The sequence below is a fragment of the Paralichthys olivaceus genome, chromosome 2 (genome assembly GCF_024713975.1).
Source record: "Paralichthys olivaceus isolate ysfri-2021 chromosome 2, ASM2471397v2, whole genome shotgun sequence".
NCBI lineage: Eukaryota > Metazoa > Chordata > Actinopteri > Pleuronectiformes > Paralichthyidae > Paralichthys > Paralichthys olivaceus.
Window position 1 is genome coordinate 4,082,541 of NC_091094.1, and position 24,960 is coordinate 4,107,500.

Consider the following 24,960-nt stretch of genomic DNA (forward strand, 5'->3'; position numbering starts at 1 on the left):
TGATCACGTGACCTCCGCAGCAGAGTTATACATCTCTTCCTGTCTCTGTCCGCTGCACGCCGTCTGCTCCACCTCTCACCTGAAGAGGTTGAGGCTGTTGAAAGGAAACTCGGACTTCACCTGCAGGTCATGTCTGAAAACGGCTTTAGGCTGAATCATGAACAGTGTGTGGATGTTTGACATGTGACTGTCCCCCTCTGTTCAAAGTCATTCCTTCATGGCCCCTGACAGAGAAATACTAGATACGCCACTGTCATAATGGTTTTGCAACACACACACACACATAAGCACACACGCTAACTCTCTCTCTCTCTCACACACTCACTCTCTCTCTAACACACACTAACTCGCTCACTCACTCACTCTCTCAAACACACACACACACACACACACACACACACACAAACACACACACACACACACACACACACACTAACTCTCTCTCTCTCACACACACACACACACACACACACACACACACACACTAACTCGCTCACTCACTCACTCTCTCTCACACACACACACAATAACTCTCTCTCTCTCACACACGCACTAACTTGCTCTCTCTCTCTCTCTCACTCACACACAGGCACTAACTTGCTCTCTCTCTCTCTCACTCACACACACACACACACACACAGGCACCAACTTGCTCTCTCTCTCTCTCTCTCACACACACACACACAGGCACTAACTCGCTCACTGCCTCTCTCTCTCTCTCACACCTCCTCCTCCTCCTCCTGTCCTCCTCTCCTCTCAGAGTTGCTCAGACTTGAGGGAGGAATGGCGGCCCCTCGCACTTTCTTCATCTCCCTCTCCTTCTTTCTGCTCCTCTATGTTCCTCGTGGATCTACGACCTCGGGCAGCAGGAGACCGAACCAGGAGAAATGTGGCTTCAAGGTAGAAAACTCTGAACTTCTCTGTCATCGTGCTCGTTTAACGACACGGAGCTTCAAGCTGCAGCTTCGATCGTCTCAAGTCTCATAAAACCCTCCAGGTTCCTGCAGCTCGGTGGTTTCAGTGTCTCCGTCTCCTCAGCTGGTTTCTCTGCAGATGTTCATGAGATCGACTTGAGTGTGAAGCTTGAGTTTAGTTGAATCCTCGGTTTGTTCGTTTAATCTTTAGTTTCGCTGTGTTTAGCGTCACTCTCGACACCTTACTTACCTGCGCGGAGCTGAAGCTCACGTTTTACGCACAGACCAGACTCCAATTTAAAAAGTGCTCATTTAAACATCACGCGCATTGCGGCAACTTTGCAGAAGTTTGAAAAGCATCTTTTAATCTGTTTTGATTAAAGCAAGTGTTCTCCTCAAATGTGGCTCAGGTATAACACACCGTACAGGATTTATATCAAATATAACATCACCTTTCATAACCATTACCTGTCGTCTGAACAGACACTTAAAAGGTAAACCACAAACTAAACTTAACGAAAACTTGAATAAAGTTTTGTATTGGATCTTTGCTGATTTAAAAAAAAAAAGACTTCCAAGGCTCAATGATTGTGTTTTGTTATCACAATGATATAAACTGACACACAATGCCTCAAAGAGAAAGACATTGCAATAAATACAATATGAAGTATTATATATATACAATTACAATAAGAAACTTCATATAGCCCAAAGAGAACCAGATAATCAATGGCCAAAGTTAACCCGAGTGCAGGTTAGAGGGTAAAAATACACAGATTCCACTTCATTCCTTGTTAATTTTGAGATTTATGTGACTTGCAATTTGTAAATTAGATTCCCTTATTGTGTGTGTTGATAAAAAGCAGGAATATATCTCAAGGCCATTAAATTCAATCAAGCTGTACAAAATTGAACAAGCATCAGTCCCCTTAATAAGCCTGGTTATGTTTATCAAGATTCATGAGTTTTTTTATCTTCTGTGAAATCAATAAAAATGTCAAAAGATAACTCACAAACAGCAAATGAAATTAAATTGCTGGATCTGCCCCCTGATCCGGAGCAGCTCAAACTATTTCATGGCTTTTCCCCAAATCACATGCATCCACTAAGTTTCATGAACATCTGTTCTGTAGTTTTTGCTGATCTTGCTTAAAAACCAGTCGACAACCAAACAGACAGAGGTGAAAACAAATCCTCCCTGCCGGAGGTAACGATCTGACCCACCACCTCCACATTGTTCTGTGTTAGTACCTCACAGCAGCTTGTGTTTCATGAATGAAGCAGCTTTTGATCCGTGCTGCACTTTGAAGAGGCTTTTTAAACCCACAGCTTCTCCATCTCCAAAAACCTTGACATGAATACGCTGTCATTTCACTCAAATCGTTTTGATACGTTTTCAAATTAATCCATTTGTCTGTAAAAGTTCATAAAATACTGAAAATTATTGATAGTATTTGTCCGAATTCAGATTTTTTAAATTTTTCTGACGATTGATCGATGTGAAATCTCTAAAATGTCCTATTCGTTCATCCTAACTGTGATGGGATGGGCTGTCAGTGTTTTATCCCTGGTTATTCCAGGGTCCACATCACAGCTACAGACCAGACGCCTGAATGTTTGTTGCTTGTACAGTTTTGACGAAAGCGTCACTGGACACATCCATGTTGTCTTGTCATTGACACAAATGTAGTTTGAGACAGAGAGTATGATGGAGTTTAAAGTTTTAATACTCAGTTTCTCTGTGCCTTGGTACAGCATATAGTAATAGAAAGAGTTTGAAAATACTCAATCGATACTCAAATAAATCTGTCGGACAACTAATGGACCCTCGACTTGTCATTTCAGCTCATTTAATATTGAGAAAGAGAAACCTGAAGAGAATCCTGTGTTTTGTGTGTTTGTGTGTGTTTTGTGTGTTTGTGTGTCAGACAGATGTGTTTACAAAGTGTGTGATGTGATTTTCTTTTTCATGTTTGAGTCATGGAAAGTAGAATTATCCGATCGTGTGTGTGTGTGAGTGAGAGCGCACACTCTCTACAGGCTTTAATTTTCCTGTGTTGATAGATGACTCCTACCTGCTCGTGTGTGTGTGTGTGTGTGTGTGTGTGTGTGTGTGTGTGTGTGTGTGTGTGTGTGTGTGTGTGTGTGTGTGTGTGTGTGTGTGTGTTATCCTAGTTTCCTCTCCCTGGCTTTGAAGTGTTTTCTACAGGAAGCTTCACACTGTTTACTCTGAAGAAACATTCCTTCCTGCGGCCGTCCCCTTCCACCCCCCCACCACACACACACACACACAACACACACCTCCCCCCTCTTTCCCTGCTTCCCCTCTCTTTTCAGAAACACACACTTCAAAGGCTGCTTGACGGGGGTGCGAGGACTTGCTATTCTACAGGTGTGAAGTTATTAGAGCTGTGTGTGTGTGTGTGTGTCACATAAATGCTTTGCCAGTTTCCCATGTCTGCGTCGTGTTTGAAGGTTGTATGTTCGACTGAGATAATAAGTCAATTAACTGGTTCGTCCATTGACTGTTTTGATGATCAATTAAGGGTTTTTTGCTCTCTGGCTGGAGGAAGATCAAACTGTCGTCTCTGTTATAACAGGGATCGGGATCAATAAACGATCACGTCCCAGTTTGGCCGTGGCTTTGACTTTAAATTCCCCATAGGTGTGAATAGCTGTCTCTGAAACGTCTGATGTGCTGGTGACACACGTCGCCTCTCGCACAATGTCAGCTGGGATCGTTCTTCGTCTTTATCAAAACTCAGCACCAACATTAATCATGATGAATCGTGCTCACTGACAGTTCAGTTGGAGACGTGTGGTGTGTGTTAGAAGTAGCATTGAGATGTTGCCTCAGGCGGACATGGGGAGCGGGCTGCAGAGGTCCGGTAACCTCACTTCCTCCTAACTCAACACCCCCAGAGTTTTCTCAATTTCAAACTTGTAGTCTTCAGAACAAACCGATGCTGCACTCGAGCCACTCGATCACTTCATCAGACTTCGCAGAGTTCCCTCTGGAGCCACTGCGGGATTGTTTTCCTCCTCCACACATGCAGTAGTACTCTTCAAGACCTGTAAGCAGACCTTCATGTGAGAAGTCTGTGGAATTCCCCTTCAAGTGTCTAAATGGACAAACAATCAGGCTTCTTCAGATTCACCGAAGCACTTAAAGGGAACTTTCTTCTTCACTGGATGTTTCAGGCTGAGGCAGGAGGCCAGAGTGATGATTGAGATGCTTCATATAAACTCTTGCTCTCTCTCTCTCTCTGGTTCAGCACATCTGTTGAAGTCATCACATCTGTCCCAGCGGAGGAAGACGCACCAGGAAATCGTTCAGCTTCCTCCTCTCTCTCTCTCTCTCTCCCTTCTTTCTATCTCCCCCTCCCTTCGTTTTTTAACGCAGGTTTCCACTGTGTAACCATGTCACGTATCCCATCATCCTCTGGGGCTCCGATATGTTTTTGGCATCAGGGAGCCTCAGAGGGCGTCACGGCTGGGTGGGCGTCCGATGCGAAACACGTGTGGTTTTCTGGGGACTGAATCAGGCAGTGGATGAAGGATCGATGCTTGACCTTCACCTCCTGCATAAAAAACCAAATATTTCTTTATCCTCTTAGGTTTTTCTGGGGACTGAGATTCTCGGCTCGGCACCAAAAATAAGGAAACAGATTTTTCCATTAATGGACAAACTGGAAATGTGTAAGGAGTATTTGGATACGAACAGAAGATAATTCACTAAATACTTAACGAAAGACTTGAAGGTCTGAATAGTTTGCAGATTGACCAGAAGTGATGCTAAAATGTCTTGATCGCCCCCTGGTGGCTGGCTGGTGTACAGATTGAAAGTCCAGCCTGGACCTAAACAGTCAAACTGAATGTTATAAAAAAAAAAAAAATGAGGTAACATGTTGACAGGAACCTTGATATAGCATCTCCACTACTGTGCAGACTCTGGCTACAAATGACGTCACCAGTGCAACATGGCAGCACCCACCACCGGGATATTTTGGCTTCATTTCTGTGCAGCGGGAGGAAGCGGATAGGAGTCGTCCATCGTTGTTTACAGTCTTATTCACGTTGTGACGCATTCAAAGTTGGAATCTTCCTGTAATTTGCATATCCATTTCTGAACGGTCTGGTATTTTGTCACGTTCCACAAAACTGCTGTATGTGTGTGAGAGTGTGATCGGTTGACGCTCCTCTGTGTTGCAGCACATCCTCCTGAACTGTCGATTATTTCAAATTGGCTTCAAATATGTGGTGAGATTGAGAAGCTCAGTTCCTGATTCAATTCATGCTTTTGCCAGATTATTGTTTTATTCACACAGAGCTCCTGAACAAATGCTCAAATTCAGAAAACATTGAACATTTGACAGCTTGGCTTCTCTGGTAAATGTATTTGACATAGTAATGTATTTTAAAAAGGTATAATTACATCTGCTCTTAGTCTATTTATATTCAATGTTTATTATTTCCATGACATCTTCAGTTGAAATTCTAGATACGGAACCATTTGAATGAATGTCTTCTCATTTTGATTTACTACAGAGAATGTAGTAATGATTACTGGCGATTGATTAAGAAGAAAAGAAAACTGGTTAAATGAGACACCAGAATGTAAGACAATGCATCGTGTTTTATATTAGATTATATTAGAGCAAACTAAAGAAGACGTTTTTCTTTCCCACTCTTGTTGCTTCACTTATACTTTTAAACTAAAGATAGAAGATAACATTTGAAACATGGTTTTACTAACTCCTAAAGCTTGTATGATAACGAGCATATAAATCAGACGAGGAGTTAGACCATCAGTTTCTCCCTGCGTCATATCTTCACTCTAAGCTTGGCTAAACCGATCCCCGGTGCTGGATGAAGGGGAGAGGGTGTGGCGGGCTCAGTTGGTAACTTCAGGTCCACGACCCTCGCACATGTACAGGGTTGTCAAGCGCCTGACGTCAGGTTCTGTCTGAGGAAGTCACAGTTTGTCCTCGTCCTCTCTAGGTGAAGCGGAGAACAGAGTCTTTTAAAGGACAAACTGTCACAGCAGGAGTGGGGTAGCTCCTACTGGGTGAGGAGGAGGAGGAGGAGGAGTTGTGATGAAGAGGAGTGGTGTGGGGGGTCATTCAGGAGCAGTCATGCAGGAGGAGGAAGCTGCAGGTTTTGTTCCTGTGGTGGGAAATCTCTGGTTGGCTGCTCCCGAACACACACACACACACACACACACACACACACACACACACACACACACACACACACAGAGACACACACAGAGACACACACACACAGATTTTGCCAGAGTTTGCTTTTGTTTCCAGCTCCTTTTCTTCCTGTACTTGTTCCTCTGGAGCTGATGTCGAGCAGATGAGATTTTTCATTTTATAAATTTTTAAATAATCAGTTAAATTAAACGTGAGGATAGAAATTAAGTGTTGTCACTTTAAATAGGTCAGACACACACACTCACACACAGACCAGCTCCAGCTACTTCTATTTATCATCTTATTTTCCTTATTGATCAACGTCATTATTGAGCTCTGATGTGAAAGCAGTTTAGCAAAGACTGAAGAGGTTTTTTAAAATTTATTTCTGGAACCATGATAGTTTTTTTTAATATCATATCATTATGTCATGAAAAAAAGAAGAGAAACTATGTGTTTGTTTTAACGGAACAGGAAATTATAATGTTTGAGGGGAGAAACGTTTGTACAGAATTTGAGATTTAGTTTTTTTCTGTATCTCAACTTTTATTGAGCTCCTGAAAAACAAACCAAACCTTGTTTCTAATCTTCATTTTGTAAAAAATTTAAACAAAAATGGAGCAGGAAGGACAACAACACTCTCACGTATTTATCTGCACTTTACTTTAGGGTTCACTTTGTTTATAGCTATCATACATGGATGAGTTACTTGGTTATTGTGTCGGCTAATTCTTACATGTAATGACTGGAGCTGAATTATCCAGAGAATCAATGTGAAGAACTGGTGTAAACACTGGAAATCTCATATCCGCTGTTGGACTGACGGTCCTCTCAGGCTCACATGTTGAAAAGCTCTTCTCTGTGTTTCATCACTGTGTCTGTTTTTACCATCAGTGATGATTTATGATCTGTAACACACAGGGACGGAGCTTACCTCGCTCTTTACAGATTTCCTGTCCACACTAAAACCCCAAAACAGTAAAAAGAAGACTACTGCTCTTCCTCTTTAATGTTTATGATTCCATTTAGCATGAGCAGCTGCAGCGGTTGAAGTGGGCAGTTTCATAGTTTGTGACAAAACTGTGTTTTCACTCAGTTCTTCCTCACGTCACCTTCTCGACGTGTATTTTGAATCATAATTATGAGCAGCCAAGCGGAAAATGTCTGAAATTCCTGACACGGACGATGTGTATCCCTCTCGGATGAAAAGGATGATGGATAAGTCAACACTATTATTAAAGCTAGTGAATCCTTTCAGCCAGTTTTATAGGACCTGGTTTCACTGAAATATGTAAATCCACAGAAGGAGGTAATTTAGGCTGTAACAGTTTATCTGGTTTTACTTGTTCTTCCCTTCTTCGATCAGCCGGAAGAAGCTCTGCTGTGTTTATTTACTGCTGTGTTGTTGTGCGTGATGTGGGAAACTCTGTCACTGTTTTTGGTAATGCCTGAAAACAGCTATAGTGTTGTACTGGCAAGTTAATGCTCCTTAAATTCACACACATACTGTAGATGTTTTGGTGCAGCCATGTTGTCCCATATGGCAGTGTTTGTGTGTGTGTTTGTGTAAGTGTGTGTGTGTGTGTGTGTGTGTGTGTGTGTGTGTGTGTGTGTGTGTGTGTGTGCAAGAGACAGGAAGACATTAGAGGAACAGGGCTGAGTTTTGAGCCCTGAGGCCTTTGCAGGAACAAGACCCTCATCAACTGAACACACACAACCACACAGTGTTGGTTCTTTGTGCTGTTGTACTAAGTTCTCCTGTTTTAAGGAAACGTTTTAGTTCAAGCCCCCCACTGATGCTTTTTCAGAACTAAAACGATTGTGTTGCTGCAGCTCCAATGTGTGACGGAGAAAATAGAAAATACAGACGCAGAGTTCATTCTGAGAGCAGCTTTAGAGATAGACAGGTACAGCGTTTCCTTCAGACTGAATATTTGTGTTTATTAACCCACAGACAACTTCATGTATTGATGGTGATCGTGACATGACGAGAAGTTCAATAAATAAAATGTAATTATAGTGAATCTTTTCTTAGACCTTCCGTCCTCAGCAACAGAAGCAAACGTTTTTAAAAGTTCCTCTAAATACGAGAACTTTATCTAAATACGAAATGATGAAATAATAGTGTAAGACTATAAATCTTCGCATCCTGACAGATGCTCATTTCATCCGTTAAAAAGTAATGAAGCTCATAACCCTGCTCTCGTCCTGGTTATCCGAGCAGAACCCTTCTCGCTGTTTGTAGCTCAGCTCGTATGCTGATTAAAGGTCAACAGTGACTGTGTCCCATGTTCTCTGTCCCACATCTGGAACTGCTCTGTTGGCCCCAAACAAGACGAGGCAGAGGAGAAATCTGCTACATGAACCTTGAAAGCTGTAATTGAAGGAGTTCCTGTTTAATCAGATTCCTCCTTCTCCTCTTCCCTCCTTCCTTTTTTCGTTCTTCCTTCCCACCATCCTTCCCTGCAGGCCTGCCGATTACGCCTCCCATCATCCTCCCTTTTCTATCGTACTTTCCTTCCTCCTTGCATCCTCCTCTACCTCGCTCTTTCCTGTGATTTCCTCTGGCGCTGTGATTAATTACTGTTGATGTTCAGTTAACTGAGCTGGCCTGATTACAGCAGGAGCTGATTGTGTGTGTGTGTGTGTGTGTGTGTAGGGGGGGGGGGGTGGTTTCCGAGGGGAATTCTGCTCTTTTCATGCTGAAGCTTCTTGTGTTTTTATATTTGAAATTCGCTTTTGATTCTTAATGTTTGTTTTTAAAAAGTGAGTTGAAGCACGGAGTCGAACCTGCAACATTTCTCCAAACACTCCGCGTGTCTGCGGGCGGTTAGATCTCCAACAGCTGCTCTTCGGTCCTTTTTTTATTACGAATAATGAACAGTTCTTTTATTATCTTTTTTTTTTTTTTTTTTTTATCTTCTTTTCTTTTGGGTTGTTTGATGATGTGACTCAGTTTGCTCTGGCTCCAGGGTGGGTCTGTGTGTGTGTGTCTGTGTGTGTGTGTCTGTGTGTGTGTGTCTGTGTGTGTGTCTGTGTGTGTGGGTCTCTGTGTGTGTGTGTGGACTATAACGATTGTTACTAGTGAGAAACACCTGGCCACGGGCAGGAAGAAAATCATTTTTTCTCTGCCTGTTATTTCTGAGGAATTGTCAGTTGTAAAGTGTGAAGGTTTGTCTCGTGGTGATGGGCAACGTAGAAAAATAGTTTCAATTCTGAGCTTTTGAAAAGTCATGAGAGAAATTTGATGAAAGGTTTGGTTGTTGCTCCAGAACGATGGTGCTAGATCTCATGGTGAGACGTGAAGACCAATTTACAGCTTTGGCACAAACAAAAAAGATTGAGGCCAAAGCAAAGATGGTTTGTGTGACTGTAGTAAAAAAGAAGTTTTGACACCAATGAGTGAAAAGAAAGAGGACAACGTTCCTGCCCCTCGCAGGAATGTGCACAGCTAAAGTGGAAATTACAGGTGTTACGGTCCAGACCTAAAACTGTGTAAAAGCTGGACGACATGACAGCACTCCACCCAAATCTAGAATATTTTACTTTATTGGTCTTATTTTAATTCACATCCTAGCTCCTCTATTCATCAGACATGTATCCTGCGACCTGACTCAAACTCCATCACCCTCACCCTGACAAGTGTGTGTGAAGTGACAAACTCTCATTGCGCATTCTTTTCTTCAGAAGTACCAGTTAGCGTGCGGGGGGAAATGGCGTAGGAATGGTTGCTAACAGCCTCCGTTGTGCTGGAACGTACAGAAGCTCTGGGGCCATGTGTAAACACACAACAGCATAAAATGCTAAACTGTCATTAATGCAGAACGGGTCCAGACACAAAGATTCCAGAAAACAAACTGGGTCGTCCAAAACCAAAAGTGCAACATGGGTCAGCTTTTACAACAACACAATGTTTAGCACACAGGACTGTAGCACCCTTGTTGATGGAGGTGATATGATGAAGTCTCTCACTCCTCTGCATTCACTCACTGGCTTTCCTTTTTTTTTTTTTTGAACCAACATTCTTGTCGTCGGAGAGGTTGCACCAGAACCAGCGTTTCTCTCGGGGCAGGGTACTTTCTTTTCTCAGAGCGACCGGTCAGGAAGTCTGCTATTTTTTGCGCTTTTAATTAGCCTCCCATTTCATGCTGCCAGCAGGACACGTGTGGTCGCAGCAGCGCGTAAACCTCGGGAGGGTCAAAGGTCGGCAGTGGAGACAAAATCTATAATTAATAGCAACAGGACAGGATAGACGTGTGTGTGTTTCTGTCATTTTCCTCTGTCCTCACTTCTTCAAAGGGCTGTTTGATGCTTTACTTCTGGTTTATGGTCGATGCAAGAGCTGGTTTTAAGGGCCGGGGGGTGTATTATGTCAATGATGGTCTTCACAAGTATATAATTACAAACGTGTGTGTGGATGGGTTGTTGAGGTACATTGGCTGCTAACAAGCATGGCACACCTTCCATAACACGTACACACACACACAGTAGGGGGTCTGTCTGATTGATTTCAGGTGTGTGTGTGTGGTTGTTGTGTGTGACCACAGTCTGACACCTCTGTAACAACTTTGTGTGTGTGTGTGTGTGTGTGTGTCGCCCATGAAAACAAGGTCAAACCTATAAAACTGTTCTGCTCAGTCAGGGCTGAAACAGACCTTATGAGAAACAGTGCCTTTGTCCTGGGCTGCAGAGAGGGGGATTCTGGGTAACCGTAGCTCACAGGGGATGCGATGATGTTCACACACCCCCGCTTATCTCGGTGCTCATCATGTGCCACTGTATCTGCTGTCCTTTGTATTGAATGGAGCTGCTGGGTGGTGCTCGGAAGGATAGTTCCAGGTCTGACACCACCCGCTGGAGCCTGGTGTCGCATTTCAGTCAAAGCACAGAAGCAGCGGGAACTAAGAGTGCCGCACATCCGTCCATTTGTTGGGACCATAGAACGTAAAAATAAAGATGGACAACGCGTCTCCACCTTCCTCCCTCTTTCTAAGAATGAAGCCAAAGTGTCCTGGATACGAGCGCTGCCATCTTGCACTGCTGACGTCATTTGGAACCTGAGTCAGTCATGGTTCACTTACAACATCAGTGACGGAAACACAGAGACGTGGCAACGGTGTTTTAATAATGTTCGGCCGCTGATTGAACTAACAAACATCAGGTTCTTTTTTTTAACGTCATGTGATTCTCTCTCTCTCTCTCAGGTGCAGTCGGGGGCAGATGGAGGTCGCAGGTTGGCCGTCACCTTCAGAGCTGACAGTGAGTTTCTCTGTAAATCAAATCTGGACGATCCAACAGTTTCTGTGGTTTACTTTGAATTTTCAGGCGCTGGAATCCAGGTTTCTTTTTGTATTTACTCCTGATGATGACATTTCCAAACCTTCAGTGTTGTTGGGTGTGGGAATCAAAAAGTCAATCCCTGTTTATTTTAACATTCAGGTGGTACAGCATCAGAACATTGTCCGCAATCTGATCCCACCCCCGAATAAATATTAAGTATGCGACCCGGGATGAAAATCCTCTTCTCCTCCTCCTCCTCCTCCACCATCTTCCTGCTCTTTTGTTATTTTCTCTGTAAAAGTCAAGTTCCTGAGCCGTGGCCGATCCCTCCCTCCCTCCCTTTGTCCGTGACCATGAGCGAGAAGCACGTTCCTTTTGTTTGTGTGTATGTGTGTGTGTGTGTGTGTGTGTGCATCCCAGTCTTCAAGCAATCCTCATATCAAACTGTATAAATAGTTTTAGTCCTATAAGCGGAGACAAAAATATACATCAGAACAAACTAAACCAATAAAACTTTATAATAATCAAACTTCTTTTGTTTAACATGATAAATCCATGAATGTAATAATTCCATCAACCAAACATTTGCTGGTTATTTTCTCCAGCTACTAATTTATGCTATGAAATGTGAAAAATGCAAACTCCCTGAATAACGAGGTCATGTTTCTCTGACCAGAGGTCTCAGTTGTGATGAATTATAAATGAAAAAGTTTTGACACTGCAGAGCAGGAAAACTGTGGTAAAATTACAGAATGAATCAATTACAGCTGGCTTCCTCTTTTGTCATTTTCTGGTGAGTAATGCTCAGATCAAATAAACATGTTGTTTTCATATTTGCAGACATGAGAGAGGGTTTGATCTTTTCATTGATCTCTTTGCAGGGAAGCAAATAATTGACTTTCCCGAAATGTGAAATGTGAAATGACTCCCTGTTCTCTCCAACAGCAATTCATTTCCATTGAATCTGATCTTCATACATATTATGTCACCAATGATGTGGAGGTCAGGGGTCAGAAGGTCATGTGACCGAAACGATGATGCGTCCTCTTTAAGAACTGATGAAATAGAAAAAGATTTTAGACCCACAAGCTTTAAGCCAAAGTGAAGCATGGAGGTGTTTTAGCATGACAATTGGAATCAGGCTCATTGTGTGTGTGTACTGAGGTGTGTGTGTGTGCGTGAGTGAGTGTGTGTGTGTGTGTTGAGGGTGTGACACACCTCACTGCTTCCTTTCCTGTGAACCTCCAGCTGGATGAAGGAGGAGCCTCCGAGTTCCCTTCTTCTGACTCTGACTGTGTTTGCAGTGATGTAATGGAGAATATAAAGCAGGGCGACCTTTGACCTGCAGTTGTGATAAGATCAGATAATCTTCACACACACGTCTGGAGACATAAGATATTTTTTTATTGTCAAAAAAATCCATTTGTTGTACAAAAACCATCATTGAGCCACAGGGACATGTTCCATCAGTACCATCAACACACACACACACACACACACACACACACACACACACACACACACACACATTTTACATTGAAATATGTTCTTTATGTAGTTATATAATCAGTTTATATTTAGTGGACTTCTATATTTCTATGAAGCTGTTTTCAGATACGAACTCAGCAGGAGGTTTTCCAGGTCACGCAGTCACAACAACATGGGGGGGCAGGGCATGACGTCACCAAAATCTTTTCAATCTCATCTCGTCTCATCGTGTACTTGTACGACTCCTCTTCTTCATCTTGATATTTGTATTCCTGCAGTTTCCCGTCCTTCACACGAAACATGAAACGGTGTCAACACACCCTCCTGCTTGCGGTGAATCCTGTGAACATAATGTTTTCTCACACAGATTCCTCTGGACATTATCGTTGAAGTTGCCATGTTTGCGTTCTTACAGAAGAGTGAAGCCGGTGAACAGACGTTTTATAGCATAATTGCATTTTTAGATTTAGTCCTTCTTTAGCTTCATCAGTCTTCACTCTTCACTTTGTCTTCAACTCTTGAGAGTGTAGGAAAAGAGGGAGAGGAGGAAGAAGAGGAGGAGGAAGAATGGTGAAAGCTCCAACCTACTTGTTGCCTCTTTAAGGAAGGAGAGAACTAAAGATGAAGGTTCTCCTCTTCGTCCAGCAGTGAACGTCTCCTCTTATCTCCACTCCTTTATCTCACAAAGAAACTGAGGTCAAAGAGGACTGAAGGAGGAAGAGGAGTAACAATTAAGCTGCAGCCTTTCCCACCTCCTTACATTCTATAGAGGAGCTTTATGATGGACGAGGAGAAGGAAGAGGAGCAACCAACTGTGACCTTCTCCTTGAGCTCTGAACATGACCCCGCTTTGAGGAGGATGATGAGGCGGGAGGAAGAGGAGCATTGACCTTGTGTATCCCATGCCCTTTTAACCTCCTCTCTATTGCCCCCATCCTTTTTTAAAAAAAAGGCTCCTCTCCTCTGTCCGCATCTTCCTCCATCTCAGTCTTCTCCTTCAATATGTGGCTGGCTGGAGGAAAGAGGAGCAGTCAGTCGTGTCTGAGCTCACGCCCCTTTTTCTTTCTGCGTCCTAAGTCCATCTTTTCTCCTCCTCCTCCCTCCCGGTTCATGGCTGGCTGCTCTTCCTCCTCCTCCTCTTCCTCTGCCCGTCCATCTTCGTCTTTCACAAGAGAAATGTCAGGAGCAGGAGGAGGCGGTGTCAGAGTACACGTGGTGAAGGTGTGAATGACAGTTCTGTGCCGATGACTCCTGTGGAATCCGGAGTGTGCAGTTTAATCACCTGTTCTCAACATGTGACGCCAGCTGCTCTCACATATGTCACATGTCCTTATATTTGTCTTATCTCTTTAATGCTGAACTTGTATAAAATATTTTTTTTGCTCAGTCGTAAATGTATTGACCAAAAACAAGAGATTAAATCCAGTTCTCTTAAACCCCCAAATTATCAAATATTCAGTTTACAATCATATATAATTAAGGAACTGCAGAAATTATAGATCGATGCTATTTTCCACCTGGCCCGTATCAACCTTAAAAACTGATCTGTGTCGCTCCTCAGAAACGTCCTCCTTCTAATGGGCTCAGACGTTTCTGCACCTGAGGAGGTTAATGAGTCGAGTCCAAACTGTAAAACTGAGTTTTACAAGTTTGTTGTTTGGCTTCAAGGTTTTTAAAAAACAAATCCACACTGTGAAGGAAATGAAGTGAAATATGCTGATGTCAACATGTGTAGAGCAGTTTTTAAAGTGTTGAAATACATAATGATAATTTGTCATATACTTAGTTAATCTCTCTCTTTTCTTCCATCTCTCTTCCTGCAGACTGTTCAATAAACTACCCACTGGGGAAACATGTCATCCACGAGGTCGCCAACGTCTCCTTCAGCCACCTGTCCTGTGACGATCAGGCTGCTGTGGTGGTCCACTGGTCCCCAAGTCCACTAGGTAACTTACCTGTCTGTTGCCCTGTCTGTCTGTCTACCTGTCTGTTTACCTGCTGCACTCTCTGTCTGTCGTCCGCCTGCTCACGAGGTTCTTCAGAGAGAAAGTTTTAGAGAAGGAGGAGGAGGAACAGGGAAGTAAAACCTTCAAAGTGCTCAAATCTGTAAGATTAGCCTGGTGTGTGTGTGTGTGTGTGTGTGTGTGTGTGTGTGTGTCTGCGTGTGTGTGTGCGCCCCTTTGATCAGCCTGAGAAAGAGAGAGGATCACATCACACACAACAATACCACGATTTGACCGTGAAGGAATGTGTGTTCGTGCATGTGCTCGGTGTAAGGTGAACCTCTCTCGCTCTCTCTCTCTCTCTCTCTCTCACTGTGACAATACATTCTGTTGTTTTCTCACTGACACAGAAATCTTCCAGAAATGTTCCATTTCTCATTTGAACTGCATCTGATCAGCAACACGTCTGGAAACGTTTTATTTTTATTTTATTAAATCGTTTCATAGCCGGTCGTAGATTTTCGTATAATAATCAAACGTCTGTTCGAGATGTTCAGTTCACTGAAAAACTGTTAAAACAAGTTTCCGACCTCCATTTTAGTGACTTTGGCTCATTGAGTCAAAGTATCAGGGATGTTTCGGCTTCATGTCTGGATAGAAGAAAGGAAGTGAAGAAGCATCATCCATGTTTCTTTACAGTCTGTAATTGATCCCTGATGAGTAAAGACAGCCGCTTTATTTCTGAAACTTGATTCATGCAGCGTGTTTCTGTTCTTATCGTCCACGGAGCTTATTTAATATGAAGATTTGCTTTTTCTATCACTTTGTAAAGTGTCTTTGAGTTTGAGACATGGTGGATCTGCACCTCTTCACCTGTGGCTCATGAAGACTTTAAATCAAGGTTGGAAGATTAAGATCTCGGAACTGAAGAGAAGGAAAAAAACAAAAAACAAAACCTGAGCAGCAACCTGGCGTCACTGCAGCGGCTGTTAAAGTGCAAAAACATCCCTGTTTGTCCTCGACTGTCGAGAGAGAGACAGAGAGAGGGGGAGGGAGGGAGGGAGGGAGGGAGGGAGTAGAAGAACAGGTTTTCTGTCTTGAGGCAGATTCCTGAACACACACTCTCTCTCTATTTCTCTCCCTCTCCTTTTCTTCCTCTCTCTCCGTCCCTCTCTCTCTTTCGCTCTCTCTCCCTCTGCCCCTTTCTCTCTGTCTCACTCTCTCCCTTCATTTGCCCCCCTCTCTCTCTTCCTCCGTCCCTCTCTTTTTCCTTCCCTCTGTCCCTCTTTCTCTCTCTCCCTTTCTCGCTCTTTCTCTCTCTCATCCTCTCTCCTTCCCTCTCTCTCTCTCTCTCTCTCCCTCTGCCCCCCCCCCTCTCTCTCTCCCTCCCACCGTCTCTCTCTCTCTTCATCTATCTGTATACCTCTAATAGGAAAAACATGTCCCGTGGATACAAAGGTGTAATTACAAGACAGACGTGTCTTTGAGGATCAGCGAGGATGAGGGTGGGGGAGGAGAGGAGACAAAGGAAAGAAATAGTTGACAGAGGTGAGGAAAGGAAATGAGAGGTGACGAGGAGTTGAGGAAAGGGAGCGAGGAGAGGATTGAATGATGATAGAAGAAGGGAATTGCATAAGGAGAGGAGACAAGGAAAGGTAGTTTAGTGAGGAGGGAAGGAAAGAAAAGAAAGCGATGAGATAGGAAGAGGAAAGGGAACAAGGACAGGAAAGAGGAAAGAAAAATGAGGTTGATTTGTCAAGGAAAGTAAACACAAAGAGGGGAGGGAAAGGAGAAAGGAAGGCATGGAAGGACGTGACGAAGGAGACAAAATGAGGACAGGTAGTTTTGTGATGAGAGGAGGAAAGAAAATGAGAGAGGAGAAACAAGGAAAGGAAAAACCACAGAGGAAAAAAGGAAGTAAGGAAGATCACAAGCAGGCAGAGGACACATTGGATGAGGAAAGGAAAATTAGAAGTTTTAGCAAAGTAGATAAATGGAGGAGGAAAGGAAATGAGGAGAGAGGGATGCATGCGGATGCCGGAAGTCAATCAGCTTTTTTGTTTTGTAGTTACAGCCCCTTCCCAGTGGAGGGTGCTGCAGGCCCCTCAACACCGCAGTGTCCCTGTGTCGGAGGCTGAACTTTGTGTCTCTGTGTCTTCAGGGATCGAACACATTAAAGGCTTCAGAGTTTATCTGGAGGACAAGAATCCAGAAGGGAAACAGTGTCAACATCTCCTCCTCAAAGATCCACGACAACTCAACTTCTCTTACAAGAGCACGGTGAGAAAAAACACCATTCTGATTCCTTTCTGTTATCAAGACAAGTGCAATATAAATAAAGCTTGTTATTAATATTATTATTATTAATCAATAAAATTGTTATCAGACAGTATTTTCTTGATTTCTTTGAATGAACACATTTTCTTTTGTCTTGTTTCCTGATGATTTATTTTTGTTTTCCCCTCACAGAGGCTGAGCAGTCAGCCATTCAGCGGTTTGACTTTCGACACTGACTACATGGTTCGTGTTGTTCCTTTCCCGACTCTGATGAACGAGAGTTTCTTCCCTCCGTCCTTCCTCAGGACCAATTGTGAGTTCAGCACTGCCCAGATTCTGCAGATTAATCGTGTACTGACGTGCAGTGATCATACACAGACCCTCTGAAGTGTTCATAGTCATCACAGTTACAGATGAAGGCTCCGTTCACTGCCTGGTCGCTAACTCACAAAGATGAGCTAAACAAAGCCTGGATTTATCTCTGTTGTGGACACAGAGAACAAACTTGTCTGTTTGTGTGTTGCAGCGTGTGAAGTCCTCCTGGGATCAGACAACTTAGTTTGCAAACCATGTAAGTGTCGTCATCACCACCAGAGCCACATGTAGACACTGTGTCATCTGGAGCAGAGGCTGACGTTTGTTTCTTTTCAGTCTGGAGGCCGAAGACCCTGAACGTGTCTCAGCTGGGCTCCAACCTCCACGTGGCGTTCGACCAGGCTCCGCCCTCCTTCGGCTTCCACTTCTACTACCTGTACTACAAACTGAGGCACGACGGACCTTTCAAACTGCAGCGCTGCAAACCAGTGAGGCCAGATTCTTTGCTTGGACATCAAGTGTGAAATATGTGATTGATTTTGTAAAATAAAATAAAAAACTCTGTGCAGGACGTGAACCAGCTCAGAACCACATGTGTCCTCCAGAACGTCACTCCAGGAACCTACACTGTAGAGGTCAGTAAACGCAGCACGGGACTGAGCTTCATTCACACGTTTTCATCATGAGACTAATCATCGTAGAGATCTCATCCTGATTCTACTGTGCGTGAAATAAATAGATTAAATTTCAAATGTCTGATTGATTTCTCTCTCTCCTCTGATCCTCCCCCTCATTTGGTTTATTGGTTTTTTTCTCTTTTGTCAGCTGAGAGACGACAGTAACACGACCAGGAGGCAGACTCAGTACCACGTCAGCCAGGGTGAGACACGGACGTTGGAGAAAATCTTGAATTACTTCCTACGTTTGCTTTAAAAAACTTTCACTAATCTTAATTCTATTGTCTCATGCCGGGTGTCTGTGTTTCGTCCTCCAGTCCACTCCCCCTGGGCGGGGCCTATCCGTGCCATGGCCATCACGGTGCCTCTGGTCATCATGTCCGCCTTCGCCACTCTCTTCACGGTCATGTGTCGCAAGAAGCAGCAAGGTGAGAGAAACACTGATCATGTGATGCTGCTGGTTTTACCTCACTGTCTTCCAACCTCAGTTTTGTCTGACTAAATGTTTGTGTGTTGATTATGTATAAATGTTTTCATCTGAGGTTTCTTTGATTGTTGTCTTTTCTCGTATCGACTGCTTTTTAAATTAATCTTTATTTAATCTTTATCTGGCATAACTGATTGATTGAAATTATTATTTTCACTATTTTCCGACATGGTATTGACCAAATGATTCATCAGTGAAATAAACTACAGATTAATAGACAATAAGAATTCTTTCTAACAGCCTTAATCTTAATTTAGTTGACGCTAAATGACGCTGCGTTATGTGAACATTTGTGCAGACCTAACAGTGAGTGTTCTGATCTTTGTGTTATCGTTTCTCCTTCTGTCAGAAAACATCTACAGCCAGCTGGACGAGGAGAGCAGCGAGTCGTCCAATCAAAGCGCAGCGCTGAACACGGAGCGGCCGTGGCCTCGACCCAAAGTCTTCATCTGTTACTCCAACAGAGACTGTCCCAAACACACCGGCGTCATCCAGAGCTTCGCCTACTTCCTGCAGGACTTCTGCAACTGTGAGGTGAGACAGTGAAACACCAAAACCGACACATGGCGACTGTGTGACGAAGAGGGAAACGAATAAAAGAAGAAATAAATTCGAGTTCACGGTTTGAATGTTGGTTGCTCACCTGTGTTCAGGTTGTGTTGGACCTGTGGGAACATCTGGAGATGTGTAAAGAGGGTCAGATGTCGTGGCTCAGCCGCCAGCTGGACGACGCCAACTTCATCATCACCGTCTGCTCCAAAGGCCTCCGGTACTCCACTCTACTGTTTAACAAGTGAAGCAGCGGCCACTAGATGGTGCTAGTGCTGTAGATTTACTGCCTAAAAGTCAACATCCTCAACATTCTATTCAAATTTCATTAAATACATTAATACTCAGCAATTATTATGTGTTATAATATTGATTGAATGTTCTTTTATGAAAAGATAAAGTAAAAGTATAGAATTGGAAGAGTCTCAATCTATCAAACCACCGTTTGATCACCTGTCCTCAGCTCCACCCTTTGTTAAAATACCATCCTTCAATTTTCTGTAGTTCATTTATGAAAACTGCTCATGTTATGGACATAAAAAAGCCCATTTCAAATATAAAATACAAATGAACAGATCCAGAGATTGATAATTTGTCTTTTATTGAGGACAGAGGGACAAAATTTGGTTCAATAATTCTGATCTTCTCCAGAACCAACCCTCGTCCCTCTGTCCTCACACCTTTCGTCCTCCCATTTCTCATGCTTCTGTTTTATATATCGCTCTGTTCTCTTCCTGCAGCTACTATGTGGAGAAGAAGAGTCGTAGAGGGAAGACGCCTGTCAGTCGCCGTAGCAACAGCAGCAGCAGCAGCGCCCCGATTGGTGGATCTGGCAGTGACCTGTTTACGGTGGGCGTGGCCATGGTCGCTGAAAAGCTGCGTATGGCGAAGAAGAGCGAAGGGGGCGGGGATCAGGAGCTGAACCGCTACATGGCAGTCTACTTCGACTACTCGACAGAAAACGACATCCCCACCATGTTGAGTCTGGCCCCAAGGTGAATACAGCACTGTGGACAAAACACCATGAGACACACATCGAACTCACAGTAACTGATGGTTTCTGTTTCTTCAGGTTCAAGCTGATGGACCAGCTGCCTCAGCTCTTCAGTCGGCTCCACTCCAGTCAGTCCAGCTTTGCCGACCGTGAGCAGCAGCCTCTCAACGTCTCCAGGAGGAACTACTTCAGGAGCAAGTCTGGACGCTCGCTCTACGTCTCCATCTGCAACATGCACCAGCACATCAGCCAGAACCCCGACTGGTTCGAGAAGCAGCTGGCTCCCGCGACAGCCTCCTCGGCCTCCTCCGGAGTCTCTTCCAAACATTGTCCTCTCCCCACAGTCCCGGGTTCCAGTCCCCCAAAGACTCCCTGCTCCTCCTCCTCCTCCTCGCCGCAGCCCGAGCAGAGGTTTGACTCCGGTTTGGTGCTGAACGAGGTGTTGGTGAGGACGCCGTCGCTGGAGGGCGGGAATGGAGTTCCGAAAAGGAACATGCTCCTGCTGGCTTCGGGCTCCAGTCCCGCTCTCAATCTCAGCCCCAGTCCTAGTCCTGGTCCTTGCCCCAGTCCTGGTCTCTGTCCCAGTCCAGGTCTGCCACACTGCTCTGTTTCTCTGCTGGGACCCGCTTCAAGGTAAAGAAAAGAGAAATACCTCCTGTGAGCTACAGCTGAAGTTCTCCGGGACGTATTTTTAGAAGTTTTGATGAAGCACTCACATGTTCCCACAACAGCTCCACACCACAGTTTGCCTTTCACATGTAAAGAATGTAACCGGAGATTCTGCATTCACAACCGCACAGAAATCTCTGGAGCATTCAGGTGATGGGTGGAGCAGCAGGCAGGACGCAGTGTTTTTGTTTACAGAACATCCGCTGGCTCATATCACCAAACGTTCTCGAGCCTCGTCTTTCCAAGTTGACATCTTCATCTTTACGTCTCCTCTCTTTCATCCTGAGACATTCGTGTTCTTTTAGTTTTTTTCCTGTTTGCATCTGTCGCGTGTTATAAACGTCGACTCGCTCACAGTGACTCACGTGGGCCCCGACAGACGTCATCCAGACTTTTTACTTGGGGGCGGTTGGCAGGAAAATCTCTGGAGAATGTTCACAGCACATGACTCAGACATTTGTGTTCTCAAACGCAGCCCCTCCAGAACATTTCGGGAGAAGATCTTGAGTTCATTCAGTGCGTGTTTGAAACCCTAACCCTGCTGCTCTTCCTGTCCTTCAGGTCCATCTCTGGAGTGTCTGGACTTTCACCCGAAGAATCTTCTTCCTCCTCCTCTGCTCCATCCATCCTGCAGGATGGGGTGTGTCCTGTCTCCACCCAGGCAGAGGAAGACCACCCCACCCCTCCAGAGCTCCCCCCTCCTCGAGATTCAGGCATCTACGATTCATCGGTCCCTTCGTCAGAGCTGTCCATTCCCCTAATGGAGGGACTGTCACATGACCAGGCTGACTCCTCCTCCATAGCCGACAGTGAATCGTCCTCGTCAGGCCTGGGTGAGCGTGGCGGCCATGACTTTGTGGAAACTCACTAAATTTAAAACATCATTATTAGAGCACTTATATATATACAAATAATAAACAATGCAGGAAAATGTGCAAATATGTTTAAATTCAAGTTCTATATATCTGTGTTTTATTTTTATTTAATTATAAGAAAGTTTGATGATTAAAATGTAAAATATCAAACCTAAATTCCATTTCTCTGTCACAAGGGTTTGAAAACAACATGTTCATCATATTTTCTGTTCGTTTCATTCCCTTTAAATTTGTTGCCTGTCATGTGGCTAATTGTTCGCACTGTGTCTCCCAGGTGACGAGGAGCCGTCTGTTGTCACGTCGCTCCACTGCAGCGCGGCCACAGTTTGTAAAGCGGAGCTGCACCACCATCACCACCTGGAGCACAGCGAGGGACTCGCTCCCGTGGCTTCGTTGTAGGAGGACTCCTCCCAGCCAATGACAAGAGGACCAGCTCCGTGATGTCGTCACGGGGACAAAAACACTGTGTTGGTCTCAGACTTGAACACTTTCTCATGGGTGCTGTCATCTGATCGTCATGGAAACAAAAACTGGAATAATTCCAAGGCCATTGGAGAGTCTCCCGTTCTTCACGTTATAAAACACTGATCATAATTATGGCACACACTTGGTTTCTGGAACGTTATTCTGTGGTAACTATGTTAACACTACATCTTAAGCACTAATCCCTGGCAGCCATGGTAACCAGTGAGTTTTTTTTTAAAACTAGTCCCTGGGAATTATTGCAACCAATGCAATTTGCAACACTGGACCACGGTAACTATGGTAACCACTGCATCGTAGAAGACGAGTCCACAGCTTCCATGGCGAGCAGCTCGTTCTACAGCTTCGGCTCCTGAGTTCTACAACATCATCGAGCTACAACACCGGTCGGAGGAACCAGGACCTCGTCGAGTGAACCCGCTCAGACCGAAGACTCGACGCTGTGTCGGCCGATTGTCAACTGACTCATGAGTGGATGTTGCTGAAACTTTGTTGTGGCACGTGGAGATGTTCTGTGGTCACAACATCCCTCAGGATCGAAGCATCTCCTGAGATTTGGAACGCCAGGATTATTAATTAGAGAGTTAGATCAGGCATTTTATGAATACTGAGTTTTCCCTTTTATATGTTTTAACATTATTTTAAAATGTTTTAAACAGAAATGTCGGCTCAGTATTTGTTTAAGCAACATGAGGACCACTGAAATCTGCAGAAACACGCTAATGTGATACTAACATGTGATTCTCAACGTCAGAATATGCACCTCGAACTCCTTTGGCAGGTGGAGCCACTCCTACCACATTATATACTGAGTACTTTGGTTACATATTTTAAAGTATTGCATTTATAGTTCTATATGTCTGTAAGCTTTGTAATCGTTTTCCTACCACTGTCGCAGGGACCAGAAGAACGAGGGCATCATTTAAAACTAAACCACTTTCAAAATAACATTCCTGCCAGAACGAGACACAAATAATCCAGTTTGAGATAATACGTCGTAATTTTGATTTTAAAACAAAAAAACCAAACAGTTTTTCATATATTTGTTTTTAATCCACGTTGTCTCAGTCATGGATCCCATCAACATTTTTTCTTTCAGGATCGGCAGCTGCCGTCATTCACTTCTCATCTGGAGCAAAAAACGTTTATCAAAGTTTTGGTCTTTTTGTTTTCGAACACCAACATTTGTGTTGCTACTTAAAACAACGTCTGGTTCATCAGCAGCTCTGAGTGTATTGGAAGGGAAGATTCAGCATTTCCTACTTGTAAATGTTATTTGTATTTTTTTATTATATAGTATTGTTGTCTTGGAAATGTCTTTTGTATAGTTAGACTGTTATTTTTCTACATTTTCTAAAGAAATGTACTGTTTTATAGTACCTTAATGTAGGAAACAAATAAATCCATCTAATAAAACCTTTATCTTTTCATTGTTTTTCTTCTATGTCTGTTTAGAGTTTATGATCATATGGTGTTATTGCATTTACATAAACCAAAGGAACAAAAAGAAACCTTTGCATGTTCAGCACATTTGCAGGAAGACAAATGTAGTTGTGCACAATTTAAGCCACAAATACTCCGACACAGTGAATAAGTATTTACATCATTTTATGGCTGGTAATTATCTGCCGTTTGGCTCAAGCTGACAAACGAGTTTCTTCTAATAAAACACACAGAGTCTCTGTGACATGAAAAGCAACAGACAGCTCTTCAGTGTGAGAGCTGTGAAGCATCAACACTAAAAACAACAGGAGCCTCTAAAACTCACACAGCTGCACAGACAGGCGCAGCAGCAGCCTGCCTTCAGAATAAAAGGACTTCACACATGTGCCACTTGATCCCGGCTTCAATCGTTGGATATTTTCATTTTCAGTAAATGATGTTTAATGTTCAGCTTGTATGGCTGTGGACGCTGAACCTTCTGTTTGTCAGTTGGCAGGATTTTGCAAAACAACTGGACAGATTACCACTAAACCTGACGCAGCGTGGGTCAGAGAAGAACTCATTAAATAAAGTGTGTCTGTATCAGGGGGCATTTTTAACATGTTCAATGATTTCTCAGATTATAACTCATGGAACTTTGTGTCTGAAATTTGATGCAGATCCAAATAAAACCCTGGATTTAGGGTTTTTAAACGTGTTTGAATGAGGGGGCTGTTGGGCCTTGTTGAGCTCAGAGTGTCCTTCTAGTTTAGGTTTAAATTATTATATGGTAGCTTGTGTTTGGGAATTGAACATTTTAAAATCTCTTTTGTAAATTCAAAAGTGAAAACAATATTCTCAGCTACCAAAATTCCAGTTTGCTTGTTTGAATTCTTTAGACTATACAAACTTTAAATCTTATTTTCACTGATTATGAATTAAAAATAATGTTTTTCCATTGAAAGACTTTTGGCCATTGATGTCTTCTCCTTTGTCTTTTCACCTACACCACTGATTTCAATGTTTAATCTAACTGATCAACCTATTTTTTCAGTGTTAATAGGAATAAATGCAGCAAGTTGTGTCTTTTGCACCCGGTTATGAAAACTTCAGTCTCTTTGCATCTCTTTGAAATGATTCTGTGTCTGTTTGTGGCTGCTTGATTAAAGATGTGCCTCTTCAGTGATCCATCCATGGGAGGTATTTTGGAACCCACATGGCTGTGCTCTTATTGTGAAGGCTCCACTGGAAGGCAGATGTGTAGTTGTGTGTGTGTAACTTGGAGTTGAGGACTCAGTGAATCAGTTTGTTGTTCAGCTCAATCCTCGACCTGGACTTTCACTTGTTACAGAATCAGAGACGTTTGTCCTCAGTCTCCAGCAGCAGAGA

The 24,960-nt window shown here is 43.5% G+C and overlaps 2 protein-coding genes across 5 annotated transcripts in view; both read left to right on the forward strand.

Moving 5' to 3' along the window:
• The first annotated feature begins 661 nt into the window (after positions 1 to 661).
• il17rd (interleukin 17 receptor D) lies at positions 662 to 23,569 on the forward strand. 2 transcript variants are annotated; one of them, XM_020096626.2, is made up of 16 exons: positions 662 to 900; positions 11,317 to 11,371; positions 14,704 to 14,826; positions 16,985 to 17,103; positions 17,293 to 17,413; positions 17,627 to 17,671; positions 17,752 to 17,903; positions 17,985 to 18,050; positions 18,241 to 18,295; positions 18,410 to 18,520; positions 18,929 to 19,113; positions 19,233 to 19,348; positions 19,869 to 20,123; positions 20,201 to 20,755; positions 21,353 to 21,624; positions 21,941 to 23,569. In XM_020096626.2, exons 1-16 carry the CDS (start codon positions 784 to 786, stop codon positions 22,063 to 22,065), a joined length of 2,472 nt encoding a protein of 823 aa, XP_019952185.2. In that variant the 5' UTR covers positions 662 to 783; the 3' UTR covers positions 22,066 to 23,569. The 2 variants fall into 2 exon arrangements, with proteins under 2 accessions (XP_019952185.2, XP_069388043.1); XM_069531942.1 differs by lacking the exons at positions 662 to 900; positions 11,317 to 11,371; positions 14,704 to 14,826 and adding an exon at positions 16,195 to 16,371.
• Positions 23,570 to 24,877: 1,308 nt separating this feature from the next.
• The window catches only part of arhgef3 (Rho guanine nucleotide exchange factor (GEF) 3), a 19,873-nt gene continuing 19,790 nt past the window's right edge, over positions 24,878 to 24,960 (forward strand). For 2 of the 3 annotated variants that reach the window (XM_069516270.1, XM_069516299.1), the window contains exon 1: positions 24,957 to 24,960. This exon is cut by the window's right edge and continues 161 nt beyond it. The gene's annotated coding sequence lies outside the window, so the exon portion shown is untranslated. The other variant, XM_020096719.2, reaches the window with a different exon arrangement.